At 49.0% G+C, this 23,588-nt stretch overlaps 1 protein-coding gene across 6 annotated transcripts in view; it reads right to left on the bottom strand.

The window, feature by feature from the left end:
- The window catches only part of IL16 (interleukin 16), a 79,104-nt gene that overhangs the window by 39,163 nt on the left and 16,353 nt on the right, over window positions 1–23,588 (bottom strand). For 3 of the 6 annotated variants that reach the window (XM_037013540.2, XM_037013543.2, XM_037013541.2), the window contains exon 2: window positions 16,410–16,813. The exons of 2 other annotated variants lie outside the window; for them this stretch is intronic. In XM_037013540.2, coding sequence (XP_036869435.2) covers window positions 16,410–16,813 — 404 coding nt within the window. Of the gene's footprint in view, window positions 1–12,452; window positions 12,660–13,074; window positions 13,560–16,409; window positions 16,814–23,588 lie in introns of those variants that run through there. One more of the 6 variants, XM_073227115.1, reaches the window with a different exon arrangement.

Raw genomic sequence — 23,588 nt, 5'->3', positions numbered from 1 at the left:
GCGTGCTCCACCACTACCTGGGTTGCAGTCTCTATATTTACCAGTGATGATGGAGTGAGGAATGAAGGAGACCGTCCAGAAAGCTCTTTGAGGTATTTTTCCCAAAGTGAGGATCAGTCACGTGGCTGCCAGGGCCAAACAACTATCGCAAAAAGTGGAAAAGTCACAGGCTGCCCAGGGAGTGTGCCCACAGTGAGGATGCAGAATTCTGGGGCACTGGATCCTACAGGAAAGATCATTCTGGACCGCAAACCCCTCCCCCAGGGGTGAGAAGGCTCCACGCTTCTGGAGTCTGCTGGCTGCCTTCTGCTTAAACACAAGCCTTTGCATTTTCTCTTTGCACTGAGATGCTATAGTTGTTCCAGCCCAAGGGAACCACAGAATGTAAGTCAGCCGTCCTAGTCGAGGCTCGTTTTCTGTGGTTGGGTTGATGGTGCAGCAACAGGCTTTGATCTTTAAGTCCTGAGGATGAACGGGCCAGGCCCTGACTCAGGGATGGCCACGTGGCCACGTGGGATGCTGAGGCCACAGACCTCCCGACATGGGGAGGAAATGCAGAAGCCAGAAACCTGGGAGCCCTCCCCGAGCCCGCCTCCCCTCCCGTGCTCCTGCACGACCACCGTCCCCAGGCCTTTGTGATTCCACCTGCTCAAACTTCTCCTCCTCAAAGTATTCCTTTTGGACTGTACTGTTCCAATGGCCCAGGGGTCTATGGAAAGTATTTTTTAAGAATATTTTTAACAAACGATTCTGGGACAACTGGATATCTACATGTAAAAGCAACACATGTAAAATAAAATTAAACTGGACTCCTTCATCACACCACACACAATAGTGGATCAGAGATCAACATGTGAGCAAAAACTACAAGCCTCTTAGAAGAAAACATAGGGGCAAATCTTCACGAGCTTAGGTTAGGGGAAGACTTCTTAGATGCGACATCAAAACACAAGTGAAAAAAAATGTAGATGCATGGGCTTCACCCAAATTAAAAGCCTTTGTGCTTTAAAGGACACCATCAAGAAAGTGAAAAGACAGTCCTCAGATTTGGAGAAAATATTAGCAAGTCATGTATCTGGAAAGGGACTTTTGTTGAAAATATGTAAAGAACTCTTACACCTCAGGAATAGAAAGACTACTCAAAAGTTCAAGCAGACAAAAGTAATGAATAGGTATTTTCCTAAAGACGATAAACAGAAGCTAAGGCACACGTGAAACAATACTCAGCATCGTTAGCCGTCAGGGAATGCAGCTCACGACCGCCATGAGGCGGCTCTGGTTCAAGGTGGCCACGTAGGAAGGTGCTGAGCTCACCTCCTCCCAGGACACACTGAACAATTACCTCCGACAAAACTAAAAGCTGGTGGGGTGGCTCCTTCATCGCGGTGGGTGGGCAGGGCTAATACACAGCTGTCCAGCCCCCCAGTCCCTTCTCCTGCCGGCGTGATTTTGTGCAATGGCAAACGTTACTCGTGACGCTTTCTGATTAAGTCTCTGGCGGCTCGGTCTCTGATAGATTTAAGATGAGGTCCAGACTCCCTGGATGTCATTCCCGCCTCCTCCGACCCCGCACAGACGGACTCAAGCCTCCCCGCACCCAGTCTGCCTTCCTTCCCACCAGGGCACCCTTCTGGGTCCCGCCCTGTGTTGCTGCCCATTCTCGCTCCCCTTTGTTCTTTGAGATTCAATTTAGGTGTTTAGCCTTTGTAGTGATTTCCATACAAAACAGCTGCCTCCTGAGAAAATCATGGAGTCCCTCTGCCATTCAAACCCCAGAAAGGCTGAAATAGAAAGGCATTGAGATTCGTCTACAGCGGTTTGGATGCTTATAGGACCAGCCCTTCATTACGTTGCTTCCAGACTATTCTTACATGTTTGTTTTTCCAAACACATTACAGAATTATGGTGTCCAGTTAAAAAAAAGTATTCCTCCTATTAATTTTGAGAGAGCTCTCCTAAATTTTAAGATAACTCTAAAGAATATCACTTTATTTTTAATTGGATATTTTCCCCCAAAACAGGGTCTGTATTTCTACTCATTTAACAGAAATACCTCAGTGGAGTTTTTTCTCATCTTAGGTCCAGTGGGATTTTGGGAAGGATTAAACGACAAAATACATGCAAATTACCTGGTTTGATGACCAGTAGGAACCCTAAAAATCCAGTCCATTGCCAAGTGGTGCCAATCTATTTCCCAAATATTTCTCAACTCTGTCAATTCCTTTTTGTATTCTAGAAATTTATTACAGGAAACTATTGGACAAAATACACAAAGATGTGTGTACAAAGATCATCATATCATTAGAAATAGAAAACAAAGTTTGGGAAATGATTGAGGATGCAATGCAGGAGACTGTTTCTAGCAGGATGATGAACTAGTTTCTTTGATCCTTCTGCTAAAAATAAGTAAAAGTGTTGGATGGGATGTGAATATGCCAGTGAAATAGCAAATGAGTAAGGAATACTCAGAGGCCAAAAAGTAAATAAAGTCTGCACCACACAACTTTCCCAAGAACTAAGCAAGCCCAGAAGCTAGCTGTTGCACTGAGATCATATTATAAACTGGCTGAACTTAAACTTCATCATCTTTAGTGTTATGGGATGTCAGGCGCAAAGAGGAAGTCCCAGTTCCTTCTCATGATGAAGAGTGTAACAGGACACCCCTCATGCATAAAGATGGAGCCCCCACTAATTACATCCTTATTTTAAATGTGGACTGGAAATAAATCCATCCTATCCTCAGAAACTGCATGAAAATTGTCAGTGTGGAAATGGCCCTGGAGGGAAGGGGGAAATCCTTCCTGATTCGCTGAAGATTAACAATTACCAGACGGCCTCACAAGGCTGGCAACCCTAATTCATACCACATGGATGTTTGAAAAACCTCTAGACAAGAATTTAGTTTAAAATGGTTCCAGGCTGGTGGCGTCCCAACCACTTGGGAGAAGCAAATTTGAATCTTCTCTGGAGGAACCAGCTTTAACCTAGGTGGTAAAGATTCCCCCAGAGAAAGTTACAGAACTTCTGAGCCCTCAGGGGAAAATGTTTTAAAAACTAAAAACTAAACACACGCACACACGACACACACACTGTTGGTACCTCTGGAATAAAGCATCCTGACAGAAAACTGGAGGGGGCAATACACACCAAAATCAGACCTGCAAAGACATCACGTTGACAGACACAGATACAAAGCAAATAGACTTACTTTCTTAAGTAAATAAATGATTGGAAATTTTAAGAACAAACTATGAATGTTTCTCGGCAGACTTGAAGAAGAACCAAGAATAGAAAAACACAATTATTAATATTAAAAAGTAAATACATGGATTGCACAGATGAACAGTGGATCACATGGCATGGAAGAGAAGACAAGAAAATTGAAATATAGATCTGAAAAACATGTAGCCAGATGGCAATAAAAAAGAAATGGAAAATATTAAAAAGAGACTGAGCAGCAGTAAGATAGAGTGAGAATACCTAGAGGGAATAGAAATGATCAGAGATTCATTCCGCATGGGGTAATGTCTGAGGATTTTACTGTCTTGATGAAAGACATCGGTCCACAGATTCATGAAACCCAACAGATTCCAAATAAGATGAAGTTATCACTTGGTTCTTAGTGAAACTACATAACATCAAAGCACATAGATCTTAAAGGCAGCCAGAGAGAAGACGGACTGTCCACAAATGAGCAACAGTTGAATTGAAAGCTCTCATCTCCACTGCAGTTGTGTAAGTCAAACAGTGGTGAAGTGATGAATTCAATATGGAAAGAGAAAAAACAGCTATCAACATAGAATTGTATACGAGCTGAAGTATCTTTAAAGAGTGAGGAAAATAAAAGCTTTTTCAGATAGAAAACCTGAAGGAGTTTGTCTCCAGCACATCCCCACTAAGGAAATTTTGTAGGGAAAAAAAAAGTATTTAGGAGGAAGATAAATTATTACAGATTGATGACCTCTGATATAAACTATGTTGATAAAGAAGAAAAACAGATATTTGGATAAATCTAAACAAAAATCATAGTAATGTCTTGTGTTTTTACAAATTAAAAATAGATCTAAATTACCTGAAAATAATGGGATACTAATTAGGAGAGAGTACAGAGGGGTGAAAATATTCCATGGTTTTTGTACTATCCAGAAGGAATAGTACAAAACTGATCAATTTTGCATTTTGAAAACCTGAATGTGTATGCCCAGATGTCCAGGATAACCATCAAATAACAGGAATAGAGTTCTAAGCAGAACCGACAGAGGAGGAAAAAGGAATGAGAAAAATTTAATCAATAGAAAGACAAGAAACCAGAGGGAAAAAAAACAGGAAAAGTAGCATAAATATCTAAAATGAAATAATTGTATACACACACATGTCCATAATTTAAGAATATATAGGATCCATCTAAAGGACATGGATTGTCAGGATGGATTTACTTAAAATTTTTTTAAGCATTTTATTTTTTAAAATAAAAAGAATTTTTTGGAGCAGTTTTAAGTTTGTAATGAAATCACCCCCATCCCCGCATGCATAGCCTCCCCCATCATCAGTGTCACTCACCAGAGGGCAAATTTTTTACCAAGGATGAACCTACATGGACAGACCATAATTGTCCCAAGTCCATAGTTGGCTTTACGGTGACTCTCGGTGTTGTCCACCCTACGGTTCTGGGCAGATGTATAATGACAAATCTCCATCACTGTAATGTCATGCAGAGTATTTTCACTGCCTTGAGGATTCATTTGCGATCTGCCTATTCATCTGTCCACCCACCCCACCCCCAGCAACCCCTGAATTCTGTATCATCTTTGTAGTTTTGCCTTTTCTAGAATGTCATCTAGCTGGAATCAGACAGCACGCACCTTTTCAAATTGGCTTCTTTCACTTAATTATATGCATTTAAAGTTCCTCCATGTCTTTTCATGGCTTGATAGGTCACTTGTTTGTAGCACTGAATTATATTCCATTTTCTGCATATACCACCATTTATTTACACACTCACCTACGAGGCACATCTTGGTTGCTTCCAAGTTTGGGGAATTACAGAGAAAGCTACGAACATCTGTGTGCAGTTTTTTAAGTGGACATGCTGCCAGCTCCTTTGGGTACATACCAAAGAGCCCAATTACTGGATCATATGGTAAGAATATGTTTAGTCTTTAAGAAACCACCAAACTGTCTTCCAACATGGATGCACCATTTTACATTCCCACCATCCATGAACAAGAGCTTCTGCGGCTCCACGTCCTCACCAGCATTTGTTGGGTCAGTGTTTCAGATTTTGGCCATTCGAATGGGTGTGTAGTGGTATCGTTGTTTTCGATTTCATTGCTTTGATGACTTACGATGTGGAGCATTTTTTCATGTGCGTATTTTCCTTCTTTGGTGAGACATCTATGATAGTGGACTCATCTCTCTCTCCTTACAGACCTATCGGTTTTTGCCACCCATAGTTTGATGCTCTGTTGTTATGGATTGACTTTTGGAATCCAACCATAAACCCACTGAAGAATGGTCCATCTCAAATGTAGGAGTAGAAAAAAATTTTAAAGTACCATATATATGTACATATGTGCATATGTGTGTAGTTGAAAACAAAGGAATGAAGAGTAAAAAGAGAAAACAGACAAATGCTGATCAAAGTAAAGCTGGTGCCACTTTATAGACACAGATTTCAAAAAAAAGAATTAATAGAGGTAAAGTCACTGCATAATGGTAACTGCTTCAAGTCATGAAGAAGATATAATGATTCCAAGTTTGCACCTTATAACACAGCCTCAAAATACTGACATAACTATAAGGAAAACAGAGTGGAAGATGTTTAACCTACTCCTTAGGAAGTTGTCAGATCCAGCAGATAAAAATCACAAGGTATACAGCATGATTCAGGAGCAGAAGACAACTTCTACTCAAACATGAACAAAATGTTTACTCCCCAAAAGTCACCTACAGGGTCATCAAATAATTCTCAACAATTTCAATGAACTGAAATAACACCACATTTCCTGACAACAACACAATTAATTAATTACAAAACATTTTTAAAAAGATAACTGGAGAGACAGAAAACAGATTCGCTGTTGCCACAGGGTAGGGGGCATAAGGCTGGTGTGAAGGCAGCACTGGGGAGACCCTGTGCTCACGGAGCAGGTCTGTATCTTGACTGAGGCGGTGGTTGCACAGATCTGCACATGTAATAAAATAATGTAAAACAACACATACATTGTACTAATATAAAATTTCTGGTTTTGATGTTATACTATATAGTTAAGTAAGATGTACCCACTGGGAACACTGGGCAAAGGGTATACTGTCTGTACTGGATGCAGATTTCTGTGAATCTGTAATTATTTCGAACTAAAAAGTTTTTTTTTAAAGATTAACTGGAAACTACCCCTATGTTGAAAAATTAAGAATCACACTTCTAAATAGGTCATGGGTGAAAAAAGATATTATATTGGAAATTTGAAAGCATTTCAAACTGAATGATAATAAAAATCTATATATCAATCTTGGAAATTCAGCTAATGGTAAAGAAGACATATAGGAAAAGTTATCACCTTAAAGGCTTACATTACAAAAAACACGGACCGTAACATTCAGGTAATCATTAAAGAAAAGAAAAGAGACAGTAATAAAGGTAAGAGTAAAATTTATAAAATATACAATAGAGGGACTGACATTTAAAAATTGGTTCTGTGATGAATATTTTAAAATACTGATGAAACTCCAGCAAGATTAATCGAGAAAACAAAAGGAGAGAAATACGAGTAACATGAAAGATAAAAAGGAGACATAAGTAGAGATGCAATCCAGACTAGAGAGAGAAGAGGATATTATAAACAACTCTACAGAATATATTTGAACAATTAGATAAAATGGGAAAATTCTGAGAAAATTAAACCTTACAAAATCAAGACAAGCTAAGTTAGGAAACTTTCATAGGCCTATAAAAATCAAGACACTGGGCAGTTTAAAATATGTCCATGAGGAAAGCACTGGTGCCAGATGGTTTTAACAGCAAGTTCTACAAATCATTCAAAAAACAAGTAATCCCAAACACAGCCAACATATTCCACAGCGTAGCTAACGGGGTGTAGCCATTGGACAAGGCTAGTAAATTCAGACACCTGACAAGGGGAAAAAGCCTTTATACCAGAAAGGAGATAAGCAAAGACATCTGCTCAAACGTGTGAACCGAGACTTCAGTTCCAGGACAAGAACCGAGACTTCAGCTCCAGGACAAGAACCGAGACTTCAGCTCCAGGACAAGAACCGAGACTTCAGCTCCAGGACAAGATGGCCTCGGCTCGCGGTCCTCTTTCTTGCTGAGCACAACTGAACACGCTGGAGATCAGTGAACAGATAGCAGTAAAAGGATTCTGAGAGCCAGAAAGAGAAGGCTGAACGGCCAGGGACCTCCGGACCTGAGGGTGACCCTATGGTGGGTCCTGAGGTTTTAGCTACTGTGTACTCATACGAGGGGCTGGACAGCCCCTGCCCACAGCCAGGGCACCATCAGGCTGCCCGAATGCCCACTCAGGGACAGCAAACTCTGGCAGGTGTCGCAGCCCCTGCTCGGCAGCTAGGACATCAGCAGGTGGCCCAGCCTACGGCGGCAGTGGAGGTGAGCGAGTCTTCAGGCCGACCCGGTCCCCCTGCCATAACCAGGGGACAGGCGGGAGGGGCAGCTTCAGCTGACCACCCCAGATTCCTGCCTTCCACCAGTGCGAGAGGGACCGGGCCCAGCAGCTTCTGCAGAGCTCCACCCCGAGCAGCAGATGGTCGCAGGTGATACCAGGCAGGCCAGAGAGGCCCCTTCCACCCCAGCAGGCAGAACTGCAGGGATGAAGTGAGACCTCCAGCAGCGCCAGAGAAAAGAAGTGGACGAGAACAGCCCTGCAAGGCTCTGAAAACTGAAATGTCCTTACAAAAACCCACCATGGTAGCCCAGAACTGCACGCTAGACCTGCAGGAGGTCTCCTGCGAAAACAGATGGTTTAAATCACATCAAGACACTCCTAACACAATAAGGAAAATGTCCAAGTCACTTGGAACATTAAGAACCGGGAGGTCTCATACGAATTGAAAAGACACCTAATGCCAATACTGAGATGAGTCAGACGTCAGAATTGCCTGACAAGGATTCTGAAGCAGCCACCACAGAAACCCTTCCGCAGCCGGTCACAGAGTCTCTTGGGACACCGAGGAGCAGGGCTGGGCAGGTACACGGTTCGGCTGCTTCTCCCCAATTTCTCTGTTTTCTGCTTCTTTGCACCAAACCCCTTTTCACTGACCAAATGGCGCCCTCCCACACCAATAAGATCGAAAGACCAGCTTCCAGGTAATTAGCTCCAAATGTCTTTTGACAATGGAAACGGCACCTGGAAACCAGGAGGAGACTGGGGGTGGGGGGGGCAGTTGTACAGGCGCACATTGATCCTACCTGTGGGCCGCCTGCACGGGGACCACCCTCACCTCCCTCCCCGTCCTGGCGGCCACCTGGCTGGCTCCATGGGAGTCCGGGAGCCCCTAGCTTCCCTCCCTGGGGTGGCTCTCAGCCTCCGCATGCTGCCCTTCCGTGGCAGGAAAGGCAAGAGGCCAAGGGATTGGGTTTCCCACTTGCCAAGGCAGCTTGAGCCTCAAAGCCACAGGCTGAGCTGCTCACAGGCAGCGGAACGAGGACTTGTCTGCTCGTGGGGGGCCCTGACCACCCTCCGTGCACCCACAGCACATGCCAGGGCCTCGGGCGGCTGTCTAGCCTCCTCACATCCTGAGTCATGTTCCATGAGTGTGACTTCGCCTCACCAACATTTTCAGTTTGGAACAAGCAGGATTTTCCATACTACGGAGGCCGTTCCCATGTGAATCCAAGTATTTTGCACCCTTTTAGAAGGCAGCCCCAGGGGGAGGGCCTTGCAGCGTCTGGGCTCCACAGCTGCTATGCTGTCCCAGACTGGGTGTTCAGGGACAGGCTCCCAGCCGAATGACGTGTCCAGGGGGAAGGCCCAGAGCAAGGGCCAGTGTGAGCCCATGGGCAGGCTCACAAAACCTGCGCGAGCTCGAGCTGATCCCAAGACTCCCTGCTTTATGGGTGCCTCCCTATACTCACTTACGCAGACATCTTTCCACAGATATTTATACAGCCTTTACCGGGTGCAGGTCCCAACCTCGCTCAAGACCATAAAACCCCACCAGCTACACAGTGAGTGAGCACAGAGCTTCGGGCCTATTTGGTGATCTGCTGATATCTAACTAGAGAGAAACTGAGAAAAGTCAGGTGTGGTGCACCAGATCGCACCGAGGGAGGTCTGTCCTGGCCCCATCTCTCCCTTGAGTCCATCCTACCAGGAGCCACTCACTCCCCTGGTGCAGCCCTAGGCTGGACGGGCGCCAGGGCAGCATTTGCTGGGAGGTGGGGAGGGCAGGTGACGAGGGGACTGCAGGAGGCCGGATGCTCGCACACAGGGCAGTGCTGGGGGCAGTGGGGAAAGGGGGGCATGGCCGGTGGCACACCTGAGCCACCCCACAGCTTAGTTGACCTTGGTGATCCAAGTTCTCACAAAGGTATATTCATCGAGGAAGGAGGTCAGTACATACATTTCTGAACATATTTTACCTTGATTTGTAACTCAAGTATTTAGACGTCCGGCATGTGGCTCTCCATGTGCCCTGCTGCCCCAGGTCCTGCCTGTGTGAGAGGCAGACCTGTGTTGGGCAGAAGGAAAATGATCCCAGTGAGAGACACAGAAGTGTGGGGAGGAGTGAAGGATCCTGGGATGGGCAGACAGGTGAACTGATGTAAGTGAACATGGACTCCACGGGGAACAATAATTATAATCCATTCTTGGGTTTAAAAGTAAGTAGAATTGAAACGCCTGACAATAATATCCCCAAAAGTGGGCAGGTGTAAATGGAGGTGTGTGTTCCCAGGTCTTGGTATTGTCTGAGAACTGGTTAAAGTATTGATGTATATGAGACTAATGCATTAGAAACATATGCTGTATGTTTGAATGGTTAAAAGAGCAGTAAAAAAATGAACAAGTAACCAGCTAATGGAAGGAGAAATGGAGTTGTAAAATAATATGTGAATCTAAAAGAGGGCAGGAAGAGAGGGAAAACCGAATGTAAAAACTTGTTCTCAGACAATACTAAGACCTAAGGACACACAACTCCATTTACACTTGCCCTTTCTGTCATGCGTTTCAGTTCTACTTATATTTAAAACCCAAGAATGGATCATAATGATTTTGGGACAATGTGAAACCAAACAATAGGAGACTGAGACAGACCCAAACACATTTGAATGACATCAAATGTCAGTGCCCACTGTTACTATGAGATAAAGATTGCAAGATGGAAGAAAAATAACCTCCTGCTGTTTACATGAGATATTCCTTAAATGAACACAGGCTGAAGATAGAGAAAAGGAGAAACACAATACAAACACTAACCAGGGGGCAGTGGGCTGAGCTACACTAATATCAGGTAATTTTTTCAGCAAAGATCGTCACTAGACAAAAAAGGGATACTTCAAAATCATAAAGGTGCTAATCCACCAGGAAAATATTTTTTAATTCTAAATGTCTATTCAGGTAAAAATATAGCTTAAAAGTATACAAAGCGAAAACTGACAAAAATAAAAGAGAAACAGACCTACAATAATAAATGGAGACTTTAACACACATCCCCCAGTAACTACTACGGAAATGGAACCACTAACGATAAAAAAGATCTTAAAAATGTGATTGTTGAATTGACTTAATAGCGTATGCTGAACACTGCATCCAATGACAATATATATATATGCTGTCTCAACAAATGTCCACTAATTAAAATTATTCACATTCTGTTCTCTGGATACAGAATAATCAACGTAGGAATCAGTAGAAAGAAACAGAAAAAAAAGAACTAGAAAATCCTTAACTGCCTGGAAATTGAACAATGCACTTCTAAATAAACCATGAGTCACACAAGAAATCACAATAGAAAAATGCATACCTACATTCATCTATATATCTATCTAAAAATAATGAAAGTATGGAATATCAAAATAGCTGGATGAAGCTACTAAATGTGAAGACAACTTACAGCCTTAAGATAGGAAAAAAAAACACAAAAGCTGAAAATCAATAATCCAAGCTTTCATCTCTAATTGGATAAAAAGTACCAAAAATCAGACCTAAAGAATGTAGAAGAAGGAATAATAAGAGCAGAGAACAGTTAAATAGTAATAATTGGAGACAGAGAAATTCAACATTGAAAACTGGTTCTTTGAGAAGATATAAAATTGATATACCTTGGAATGGCAGATTAATTTTTAAAATTAGACACAGTATCAATATAGGGAATGGAAAGTAAACACCACAGCTCCTATCAATATCTAAAAGGTGAAATGTGCACACACACACACACACACACACACACAATTATGAATAAAGTTGGAGAAATCCGAATAAGATGAGGGAGCTTATCAATGTCAACACCCCAGCTATGATATCATAATACAGTTTTGCAAATGTTATTCCCTTTGGGGGAAACTAGGAGAACATACACAGGGCCCCTCTGCATTATTCTTCACAACATCGTGTGAATCTACAATTATCTAAATAAAATTCCCACAAAATGCAGTACGATTTTATGAGCAACTTTATGCCAATAAATTCAGAAACTCAGATGAAAAAATTCTTAGAACAAAAAGGCATCTTAACAAAACTGATACATAAGAAATTTAAAATCTGAATATTCCTGTATCTATTAAATAGATTCAGGGGTAATTTAAAACCTTTCCACAAAGAAATATCCAGGCACAGATGGCTCATAGGTGGATTCTTCCAACCATTTAAAAAAGTGTAACACTGGTATTTGTCAAACTATTCCAGAGGATGGAAAAGAGGAAATACTCCCTAACTCATTTCATAAGGCAGACATACCCATGACCCAAAAACCCATCAATGACATTACAAGAAAGGAAAATTTTAAGTTAATTTCTCTCACAAGCACAAATGGCAAAGGTATTATCATATCAAATGCACGGTTATATTAAAAGGATAAGAGAGCATAACTAAGTTGAATTTATTCCAGGTATGCACTGTTGTCTATTCAAAGCAGTCAATGTAATTCATCACATTAATGAAAATAAAGTAGAACAATCCATATGATTCTCTCAGTAAATGTAGAAAAATAATCATGTGATAAAACTCAACAATTCATGAGGGGAAAAACAAAAACTTCTTTCCAACTGCAAACAGGGAAACCTCCTCAATCCAGTGAAGACAATCTACAAAAAACTGCAGCAAATATTACACTTACTCGCAAAATAATGAAACTTTCCCCCTGAAATTAGGAATGAGACGAGGATGCCTACTATCAGCGTTGTACTGCGGGCCCCGGCCCGTGAAATAGAGGGGAATTGTATCAAAACTAGGCGGAAGAAACAGAGCTGTGATTACCCAAAAATGCCCACGGGAGGTTGTGTGTGCTGAAAACAGATCCCTTAGAAAAACAAGATTTCACAGTAATCTTGCTGGCCCCACTCGCTGCTAGGGAAGGTCGGTCATGAAGGGCGTAAGTCCTAGCGCTGTACAATCTCCGGGACATGAAAGGCTCAGTGATGCTGTGCGTGGGACTCCTTCCACGAGAGGACTGGACAGGCAGAGCTGTAGCGCAGAGGAGAGGACAAGGGACAGGACTGATGACGCCCACCCCGTCCCCTTCTCCACACAGCAAGCTCCCTGAGGGAGGATTGTGTCAGATGAGCTTTGTTATCCCCAGAGGGTAGCTCAGGGCGGGGGCTTTGCCCGGGTCTGCAGCAACAGGAGAAGGAGAGAGGGGCAGTCCGGGCAGGCATCCGCCCCCACCGAGCTCGCCTCCCACAGGGCATTCATTATCAAATGCTCTTTCCATTGGAAAAGGGACAGCGGGTCTGGACTCTGGGCGTTTCCTCTTTCCGAAGGCCTAGGCCTGACAGACTGTTGTTTAGTTAGGGTGTCTGACTTTGCCCCCGACGGGGCGGGGGACCCCTGCAGAGGACATCCCAGCGTTGGCCTGCTGCACAACGGGTTCAGAGCTCACTCGCCCTGGTGCAGCGTCCGGCCGGCTTCGGCACGGCTCCTCACGGCGATCACTCCACCCAGGGTGGCTCATCGCCCAAGGCTTCTTGTCAGCGGGCTGACCATCTGACTTGCTCTCTGATTTTCCTATTAGGCGTTTCTAGAGGAGGGACTGATGTCACAGGGCCTCTGTCCACATGTTGTTTTGAGCTCAGTGTAACCATGGCATCTCTGAAGGTGGGGGGTGCCTCTGGGCCAGTTGAGTCACGCATGGGTACAGGGCAGGGTACAGGCCAGGATGGGGGCCAGGGTGTCCCTGGCACATTTGACACAGGACCTGCCCAGACAACCGGAGGCCTCGCCTGCTCAGGGCTCATGTGTGGACAGCCAGAGATCACCTGTGTCCTTAAAAAGAGAAAGAAGGCCAAACCCCTGCACCATCCCGTGGCACCCCCGCCTCAGCTTTGGCTCGACTGTGTACGCTGTCCCTTCCCCATCCTCAGCAAAGAGCCATCTTTCCAGCATGGGGCCCTCCCCTCCCCACGCTGCCTGTGCCCCCCTGCCCCTCTGCGCTGCTCACTGTGATCCGCACATCTCGGGTTTCCCGCTCCCAAGTCACCTCCTCCAAATAAAGGCGGGCATCCCTCCTCAGGGTGCCCGTGGTTTCCCTTGCACATCTGCACCCATGCCCTGAAGTAGGAGCAGTCTGTCATGTCTGCATCACTCGCCTGTGAGCATCACAAAACCACACCTCTTACACACTGCCAGGCACATTGAAGGCACTTGACGAATGCTGGCAACTCATGCCTTCATTACCGAGTACAGTCAGTGTCTCCCTCCTAAAAAGAAATTACTGTGAGTATTATTAAACAATCACTATGTGCACAGTTACTGTTTTAGGTGAATTTTCTTATATGCAAATACTGATGACAAGGGGACAATGAGCTAAGAGCTGTGCAAACACCTTGTAAACCAAAGTATGGTGCATACATGAAACATGTGCACAGAGATGAGAAAAGTGATGCTGTCCTTGATTCATTGCCACTTTCTGCCCCTGTGCCATTCGTTTGGCTTTCCCCAGGTGTGCAGCCCCCAGCGGCTGGGCAGGTGCCCCAGAGAGCCGGGCCCTCTGCTGTGCACGGTGGCCCCACACAGCCACCACACACTCCCGCACCCCCTCTCTTTGCTGATGAAGTCCCGCCTCTGCTGAGTCAAATGCTGACCCCCCCGCCGGGAACAGCTCACCTTCTCCTGATGTCTTCCCAGCCCCAAGCGTCTCCCAGCTGAGAGCACCATCGCCTCTCCCTGGGGTGGGCCAGATCACCGCTTGCCACCACAATGGCCCTTCATCCCCCCTCCATGTCCCTCATCAAGTCCTGCAGGTCTGCCTTGAAAATAAAGCCCCACCCTGACCAGTTCCAGGGCCTCTATGGTGACCATCTTGGTCCAGACTGCGCGGCTTCGGCCTGGGCCTTGTCCCAGCCCCCGAGCCCTCGCCCTGCCCTCCACACCCTGCTCGCAGCCAGGGCGCCCCTTGCAGGGATCCTGTGGCTCCGCGGCTCGGTCTTCCAGCGTTTTCCCATCCCTCTCAGAATCAAGCCCAAAGTCTGGCCCAGGCTCTCCGCCCCCGCTGCCCCCGCCTCCTCCTCCATTCTCCCGGCCCCTGTCACCCTGTGCCTGCTCTCTCTGATGCGCCACGGGGCACTCTTTTCTCCATGCCTTTGCAGGTGATTTTCCCGCTGCCTGCAGTGCTTTTCCAGGTGTGCACATGACTCCCTCTGCTTCATTCACTCTGGTCTTTGCTCGGATGCCACTTCTCTAGGAGAGCTCCCTAACGATCTTCCCCACAAGGGCAGCCCCTTACCCGGCTTATGCTTCGCTCTGTAGTGCCGCCCCATCCCTCGGGCCACTAACATCTGAATTGCCCACCAGAGTACAGGCTGGAGGGGAGGCCCCAGGCCATCTGGCCCCGCCCCTAGGACAGTGTCCAAGGCAGGGCAGTGTCCATGAGTATTTACTGAGTACCCAGGGTGGGCGCCTTCCTTTTGAGCCCCTACAGCCCTCTTGGAGTATGTTTTTAGTCCACTTTAGACAATTTCCCTGAGAGCAGAAGTGGGTCTCCACAGTGCCCGGCACATGCACCTAATTGGGGCTCAGGAAGTTAGATGGACATGAGTGAATGATTTGTTCTAACAATCTGCCAGAACCTCAAAAGCATTTCTGAACTTCAATTATCTGAGCTCGAATCCAGATAAGTTGATATTGTCATGAATAGATTTGACTGTCCGTTGATGGATGGTATATGTGTCACGTCATTCGGGGTAAATCAGGAGCCTGGCCAGGCCCCCCAAACCCACTGGCCGCTGGTCCCACCTTCTGTCCATCTCAGGGTATATCAACAGATGTCACATGGTGGGTGACAGAGCAGCCAGGCAGGGGGGCCCTTGAGGACTCTGCCTGTGTCTGAGGATTACTGGGCTGGGCTTCCCCTCTCTGGGGCCTGCCGACCTGTCACAGAACATCACGTGACATCATTTAACATACACGTGGTCAGCGACGATGCTCCTCCTCGAGGGGACAGGTTGTCGTACGCACTGACCCCCTCTGAGGGTACAGGACAGGCTCCCTACCTGCTGTCGTCAGTTGTGGGCCTGTGCCGGGATGGGGGGGTCCCGGCAGCCAAGTGTGGGGGAAACCCCTCGGGGCTGGCCCGTCACCGCGTGAGCCCTGGCTCCGGGGCCAGAGCTGCCTGGGCCCTTGGGAAGTCCTGCCGCTGATGGAAGGCTGAAGGCCGCACTTGACAGAATAACTTGGGAGCAAAACGCCTTCGTCGCCTCTGTCCCGGGCACCTCGCGACTTCCACAGCACCGTGACACCCAAAGTTGGAACACGGTCTTAGAATAGAGATCGTTCTGACTCTTGGCAGACCCTAGTCTCCCCTCCGCCCATTCAGGGGCAGCCGCCTTCTGCACCCACACTGTTGGGACCAGTAGGGCACCCTGCAGACGTCCCCCCTCGGCGCTCAGGGGCAGACTCGCTCGTCCGCACGCCTGCCCTGCCCGGCCCGCCCGGCTGGTTCTGTCGGGTTCTCCACAGGGCTGATTCCATGCCGGCGGCTCAAGACCTCCCGGTACACCGACTCTGGCGGCCGCATTCCCAGCAGAGGCCTGACTCAGTTTCCCGCGGCCGGCACAGCGTCCTGCCGCACCTCCCCTGAGCCCGACGGACTACTTACATGCCCGGTTACCGTTCCGGCGGGCCTCGCCCGCCTTCCTCCTGCGCTCAGAATGAGAACTCTGCCTTCCTCAGGGCACCGAAACCCCAGCGCCCCTCCGGCCCCCGCGCCCCCGGGCGTACCTTCAGGAAGAACGCCCGCCTGCAGCCCTTGCCCCGGTCGCCCCCAGCGGCTGACAGCCGAGCAGCCTCGGAGGCCGGCGCTGGGCCAGGAGCGCTGCTGGGCCCGGCCTCCCGCGGGCCTGCCAGGGGCGCAGCTGCGTGGAGGCCGCCCCCCTCGCCCGGGCCCAGGGCGGCCCCGAAGGGGTCAGGACATCTCTCGTCCGGGCTGGAGCCATCGTCACTGGTCTTGGCGCCACAGAGGATCAGGGCCCGCGAGATGGACCGGGGTTTCGTAGGTTTTCTCCTCCCAGAACGGCCGTGCGGGTCCATCCTCAGGGAAGACGCGGAGCTCTTCCTCTCCTGGTCTCTGGCGCGCGGCCGACGGGCGGTGACCGCGCTGGGCTTGGCCGCCACTGCGCGGGTCCCTGGAGCAAGGAGGGAATGCATAAGCCATGTGCCTTGCTACTGACAAGGGAGCTTCGCGAGAGTCCTGGGACGGAGCCGCGGACAGGCGCCTGGACCCAGCAACACAGGACAGATGGGAGACCGCGCCTCGGTGGCACTAGCTAAATGGGGTTCAGTGAACCCAAGGGCTTTCCACCCCTCCTCGTGGGCTTGTGGAGCCCTGGGCTTCCCTTACCCAAACCTTCATTCTACAGACAGGGACACTGAGGCCCAGAGAAGGGGAATGCAAGCCCAGAGCCACGGAAGGCGCTAGCAGAAGAGCCGGGGTCAGAGTCACAGGAGGGATCTCAGAGATCAGGTGGACCTACACTCTGTGAGGTCATTAAACCTAAAAGCTCTTCTTAAACAAACCTTTCCAGGGACCCCTGGTCTACAGGGCAGGTCAGCCGGGGATGGGATGAAGCTGCGCCTGCCTGGCCCCTCTACCGCCCCGGGTGACTCCTGTAGCGTCTCCATAGAGACCCTGGAGGTCCTGGAGCCCACCACGACACTTCCCACCAGTGTCCCCAGTCCACAGAGGGAGAGCCCGTGGCCCAGGCTGGAGTCTGGCCTTGGGTGGGCATAAGCGAGCAGGGCAGCGTGGGCCAGGCTCACCAGAGCGCTTGTGCACAGCGGGCACCTCATAGGCCTGTGCGCCATCTGCTGGGCCCCAGGTCAGCCCAGCCAGTAGAGCAGCCCAGCCTCGGGGCTCCTTCCCCATCACCCACCCCCACTGAGGGCCCCACAGCCGGCTTCACCCATCAGGCCACCAGCACCGCTCTCAGCCCAGCGAGTGCAGCTCTGCTTTGCCCGGGGGCACCACCCATGAGTTCAGTCTCCTCCAGCAGGTGGTGAGAGGGGCCCCTCCAGCAAAGCTGTGACTCAGGCCCAAGCCACAGAACAGAACCTGCTGCTGGAACAACGAACTGCGCGCGGCCCTTGGCCCACCGTGTGCTGTGCGTGCACACCCAGTACTGAATTAGGAAAAGCAGAGACTGACCAACAGACAGTCCACAGAGTCCCCTCTTCTTAAAAGAAGATTGTGTTTTTCAATACCAGTCACTGCTCAGCTCCACTGACAGAAGAATAAATGGAATTCAAGCTTCTAGAATGTTTTTTTGGTCTCATTTCTTCCCTTTAATTCCAGATATCACCTTTCAAATCTGAATTGTAAATGCCTGTCTTCCTCCCACTGTCTCCCAAAACAGGAGTTCCTTTGCATTCTGCCAACTCAATTTCCCAGAACCAGGAACTCTCAACACCAATGCCCCCATCCATATTAACGTGTCCAGATCTCTCTGCGTGTTGCTCAGACTCCCCACAGTGCATGCGGAGCTCACTGAGATGGTCATGTGTGTGTGCCTGTGTGTGCGTGTGGATGGTCACAGCCAGCAGGCATCCATTCAGCATTTGAAAACCTGAAATGTCATCAAAGTTTTGTGTTAAAACTTTTCAGGGCTTTCACTGGTGCTAAGCAGGGGGGCTATAAACATGGATGCACTGGGGACCACCGTGCCTGGGAGTGGGGCCTGCACAGGGGGATGGAATGCGCAGAGGCTGGGGGGGTGGTCAAGAGAAAGAAGAGGAGAGAAAGGAAGGAGAACAGAAAGAGTGAGAAAAATGAGACTGGGTGACATAATATGAGCACCCAGATCTAGCTACACCTGAAGCCAAACTGTCCATTCACTTAGGCAAATGAATAGATTCCTCTTTCTACTTAAAAAAAAAAAATCCTTCTGGAATAGTTGCTTTTCCTTCTGATGCTACTGATGCAAGTTATGCAAAATAGTGACATTCCAGGGCCAAGTGCCTTTTGAAACTGTCTTTGCCTCACCCCAAGCCTAGGGGAGGAGCCAGTCACCCCCGTTCCAGCCCCGGCTTGCCTCCCCTCCTGTTCTCTGCTCTGTATAAGCTTCTCGTATTAGTTTTCCCCCAGCATTGCCACAGTCTGTGTGGATTCTTAGAACACAAACCCAGTTCCCGCTCTGGCCCATATTCTCTTCCAACACAGGAAAGCTGTCCCAGCAAAGGCCGGCCCTCTGCCTGGGCATCTTCCAGGGCACAAACACCTGGAACCTCCAGGACCAGATGCAATATTGTGTGCCTCCCTCAGGCGTGACCAAGCTGTCTGCAGGTGGGACTGCGGAGAGCCGAGGGATCAGATTCCTTGGTGGAAACCACGCTAATCCCAGCAGACTGCCGGCAGCAGTGTTTTGATGAGTACCGTCTGTTTTTAAAAGTAAGTTTTTGCAGAGGGAGCCTCGATTCCTGAGGCCGTGGCCCTCCCGGGGGGATGGCAGGGACTCTGGTGTGGGACGCTGGCAACGCTTTAGGGCTACATGCTCAGCCCTTTGGTCCAAGCAAAGATGGCTTACAAAATAGTCCTTGTCATTATGGAAAACATACGAAAGGAAGGGGACAATCGCGAAAGGGTTGCAGGGAAGAAGCCAGAACTGCCCTTCTTGGGGGCTGCCTTGCCTGCAGGCCTGGCAAGGAGAAAGAGGAGAGACTAATTGAAAACACAGGGCTGCGGGGGCCTGGTTCCGCTCAGCTCTGGTGACTGTGTCGGGACATTAGAACCCGATGCCACCACTCCCTGATGGAAACAGATGCCAGCAGAGCTTGGGGGCAGGCCGCAGCACGCCCCAAATCCCCTTGCAAGAGGCCATAACTCCGGCTTCCTGATTGTGCCTCAGGATCCAGGGGCATTTTCCAGACCCTTGTCAGCCTCCCTGGGCCCCCAGGGCATCCTCCACAGGACGACCCGTGGGTCTCTTCCGGAGGCTTCCTGGGAAGCAGGCCAAGAGGCCCAGCGTGGCTAAGCCGACAGGACCAGCGGCTTTCACTTACCAGCAGGGAATGCGGAGGGTCTGCTTTACTCCAGCAAAGGGTCCTGGGGCTGCAGCCTCTCCCCGACACCGGGACGGCCCTTGCTCTTCCCTTCGTGTCCCCCAGGGGTGAGGGCTGGAAGGGTCTGCCGGCCACAGGAGGGGACTGGAGGCAAAGCCCTGGCTCCCAGGGGATGCCTAGGCCCACCTTGGCTGAGTGGCCATCGGCCTGGAAAACGCACAGCCAGGGGTGCAGCTGAGACGCAAAGACCCGGCCAGCTCCTCCTTTAGGGAGCCTGTCCTCACCCCTCCACCCCCACCAGCATCGGCTGCATTCAGGGAGCACCTGGGGGAAGCTGCACGTGCCTATCACGGTGCGGGCAGAGCCACACGCGGGCGGAGAGGCCCCCGGGCCTCACCTGTGCGGACCACACGCAGGCCACTGGAGATCCCTGGGGTGGGCAGCACGTGGGGGAGGGGGGCCTCACATGGGGGAGGGGGTCCACACGTGGGGGAGGGGGCCATCAGGGATAGGGGCCGCACGTGGGGGAGGGGAGCCGCCAAGAAAACGTGCTCAGATGTCCAAATTCTCCCACAGGGCCCTACGTCAAAGGCCCAGGGAGTCTCTTTCGGTCTTGGACAGGAGAGAGAAGATGTGGGCGGAGGCCGCATGTGGTCCCCTCTCTCCCTAGAGGAGCGCCTCTAACAGGCGGCTGGGGGCCGGCGCGGGACGACTATGCGTCCCCTCTGTGCGTCCCTGGCCAGCCCCGCGGGGTCTGTGGGCGCTGGCCGTGTGTCTGGGCTCTTCCTTCGTCTACACTGTTATCTCTTGATGGGAGAGACTGTCTCTCATGAGTTCTGTGTCCCCAGGTTGATTGTATGTGCCAACCTGACTGGGCCTAGGGATGCCCAGATGGCAGGTGGGCATTATTTCTGTGTGACTCTGAGAGGGTGTTTCCAGAAGCTGGCAGCATTTATATTGGGAGACGGAGTAAGGAAGGTGCCCTCACCACCGTAAATGGGCACATCCCAACCCACCCGGGGCAGAAAGGCAGCAAAGGGCGTGTGCTCCCTGTCCGACCGGGACATCCGTCCTCTCCTGCCCTCAGATGCCAGCGCTGCTGGTTTTTGGGGCCTTCGCCCTGGGCTGGGACTCCCACCGCCTGGTTCCTCATGCCCCCTGGTCCTCTCTCATGCCCCAGGCTCGCAGGCCCTGGCACTCGGACAGGGACGACAGCTCCAGCTTTGCACAGGGCTGCTCACGGGACTCCTCGGCCTCCATGCTCACGTGAGCCCACCCCCCTAACAAATGTCCCCCTGTTTCCCCCTGTAGATCCCGTGGCTCTGTTTCTGTGCAGAACCGTGACTGAGGTGGCAGAGGAAACACACCCTCTTGGACCACAGAACCCAGGACCCCAAGGGGCTCACTGACACCGGATGACAAGGAGCCGCCACTGCCCGTCAGAGCACGTGTCCTGTCGGGGCCTCAGGAAAACCCTGAAGGCAGCGTGAGACCCCAAGTAGGGCCCCTCACACGCGCCTGCCCTCGTGGCACCCAGAAGGGCCACCTGACCCAGCAACGGGGACAGTGTGGCCTTCAGGACGCCGCCGGGGGACCCACGTCTCCGAGGCGAAGGCCCTCTCCTCCTGTATGCCTCCCCTCCACGCGGTGCGGGCTGAAAGCGTAACGACCCTCAGGAAGGATCTAGGTAAACCAGCAGAACTCATCCACCCCCCTGTTCAGAAGGGGCTGTCTGAGGCCCGTCCCGCACAGACCCCCATCGCCTAGACAGGGGCCCCCTCACGCGTGGCGTGGGGGACCCTCCATGGGTGTTGCTCCGGATGAAATAGGCGGTCGGTCTCACAAAGCTGGGGCCCAGGCTGCTGCCTTCGGGAGGAGAGGCTGGGAGGGGTGCACAGGTGTGAGGGCATCCCCTCAGCAGGCGCCATGGTGTGCATGCCGGGTCCCGGTTATAATCGTGCAGCCGGTGCCAGCCGGTCAGCACCTTAGCCGCCCACCTCCCAGACAGTGGGCAAGCTGGTCAGCTCCTTAGCCACCCGCCTCCCAGTCAGTGGGCAAGCCGGTCAGCACCTTAGCCACCCACCTCTCAGACAGTGGGTAAGCTGGTCAGCACCATAGCCACCCACCTCCCAGACAGTGGGCAGGCCAGCGCTAATGCTGGGCAGCCTGAGAGGTGCTGCGCTTAATGCCTGATGGACGGTGGAATCAACCCACATGGACGTCAGTGAGAGGCTTTATTCAGAATCTCATGTGCGTGCACACAATGGAACATTTTGCAGCCGAGAATGAAACAGCTATGTGGCTATGGAAAGACACCCACAGTATACTGTGGGACTAAGAAATGCCATGAAATGGTTGTAGAGACTAGTTTTTTTACAAAAATGTACTTGTAGGAATAAACACCAAACTATTAATAGTCTTTTTTTGAAAGGTACAATGAAATGCGAGGGGGTGGTATTTATAAGGGACTTTTTATTCTACTTAATAATTTCTTATGCTTCATTTCTTTCTTACAACAACCATACATCACAGTTATTACCACAAAAATAGGGTAATATCTGAGGAATAAAATTGAAATTTATGGCTAATTTTTGTCAACTAGTAGCTTTGATGAACTTGACAATAATCCTCTCAGATTCCAAAATATCTGGTTAAAATTTTTATTGAGCCTGCCTTGGATTTACAGATGAGTTTAGGGAGGAAGTCTTCCCATCCAGGGACATTTTTAAATTAATTGTTTTGTTTTTATATTGGTTCGAATTTTTTTTAGGTTGTCAATCCAATTTTATATTCTTCATAGGGGTTCTAAATATTTCTAATTACATATATTCCTCAGCACTTTTGTTTCTATTTTGGATGGAGCCATTTGTGAAATATATTTTCTAGTTGGTTATTGCTTATATGTAAGTAAATTCGACTTTTGCATATTTATTTCATCACTTTATTTATTTTATAAATTTATTACAGATCTGTCTTATTCTAGTAACATATAAGCAGCTTCTCTTGAGTTTCCAATCATATGGCCTCTGAACATTAATAAACTTGGTTCATTATAAAATATTTATATTACCTATTCCATTTCTATTTTCTAATTTTACTGACTAAAGTCTCCAGAACATTGGTAAATAATAACTGCAATAGAGATGTTTGATGTCCTTTTCTATACATTAATGGAAATTCCTCTAGAGTTTTATGCTAAGTAGGGTATCAACTGCTGTATTTGTGATTATCTTAAGGGAATACTCTGCTCACTGTATTTTGGGAAGCATTTTCTCCACGAGTGGGTGTTGTTGATTAAATGCTTTTTCAGCCCCTGGCCCTATCTCACCTCTTTTGATTGCTGAGTGCAGAGAAACATACCTCCCGCTTTCTTAAGACTGAGCCACCTGTCTTTTGCTGTTGTTTCAAGCCGCATTGGGTTACCACGTGCAATTCGTTTAATAGAGAGCTGGACTCGGTTTCCTTGTATGTTGTCTGGGAACTTTGGGTCTATGTTCACAAAGAGAAATGGCCGGTCGTCTCTTTGAGCTGGTAACTTAGGTTAGGCTGATATCACAAAAGGGTTTGGGAGGCCGGGCATTCCCTCTAATGTTCTGAAATAGTTTAACCGTTTGAAATACATCTAGTAAAAGCTTGACATAATTTTCCCATAAAATCTTTCGGTCCTGGCATCACTTCTCAGGTGGTTCTGTGAAGCCTTCCATCACCTCCTTGGTTATTCGTCTTTTCAACTTTTAAAGGTCATTTCCCCTGTCAACTGTGACTGCTTACATTGTCCTCAAGTCACTCTTCCATCCAAATTTCCACATGTATTAGTGTAGGTTGCCTGTCACAGGCTCAGCATTTAGTACTGTTTCTCTGACTCTGCTCTGCCTCTCACAGCCCATCGGGTGCATTTCCTCTGGA

This window comes from Manis javanica, chromosome 18 (assembly GCF_040802235.1).
Source record: "Manis javanica isolate MJ-LG chromosome 18, MJ_LKY, whole genome shotgun sequence".
NCBI classification, from domain to species: Eukaryota; Metazoa; Chordata; class Mammalia; order Pholidota; family Manidae; genus Manis; species Manis javanica.
This window is presented reverse-complemented; position numbering and strand designations above follow the sequence as displayed.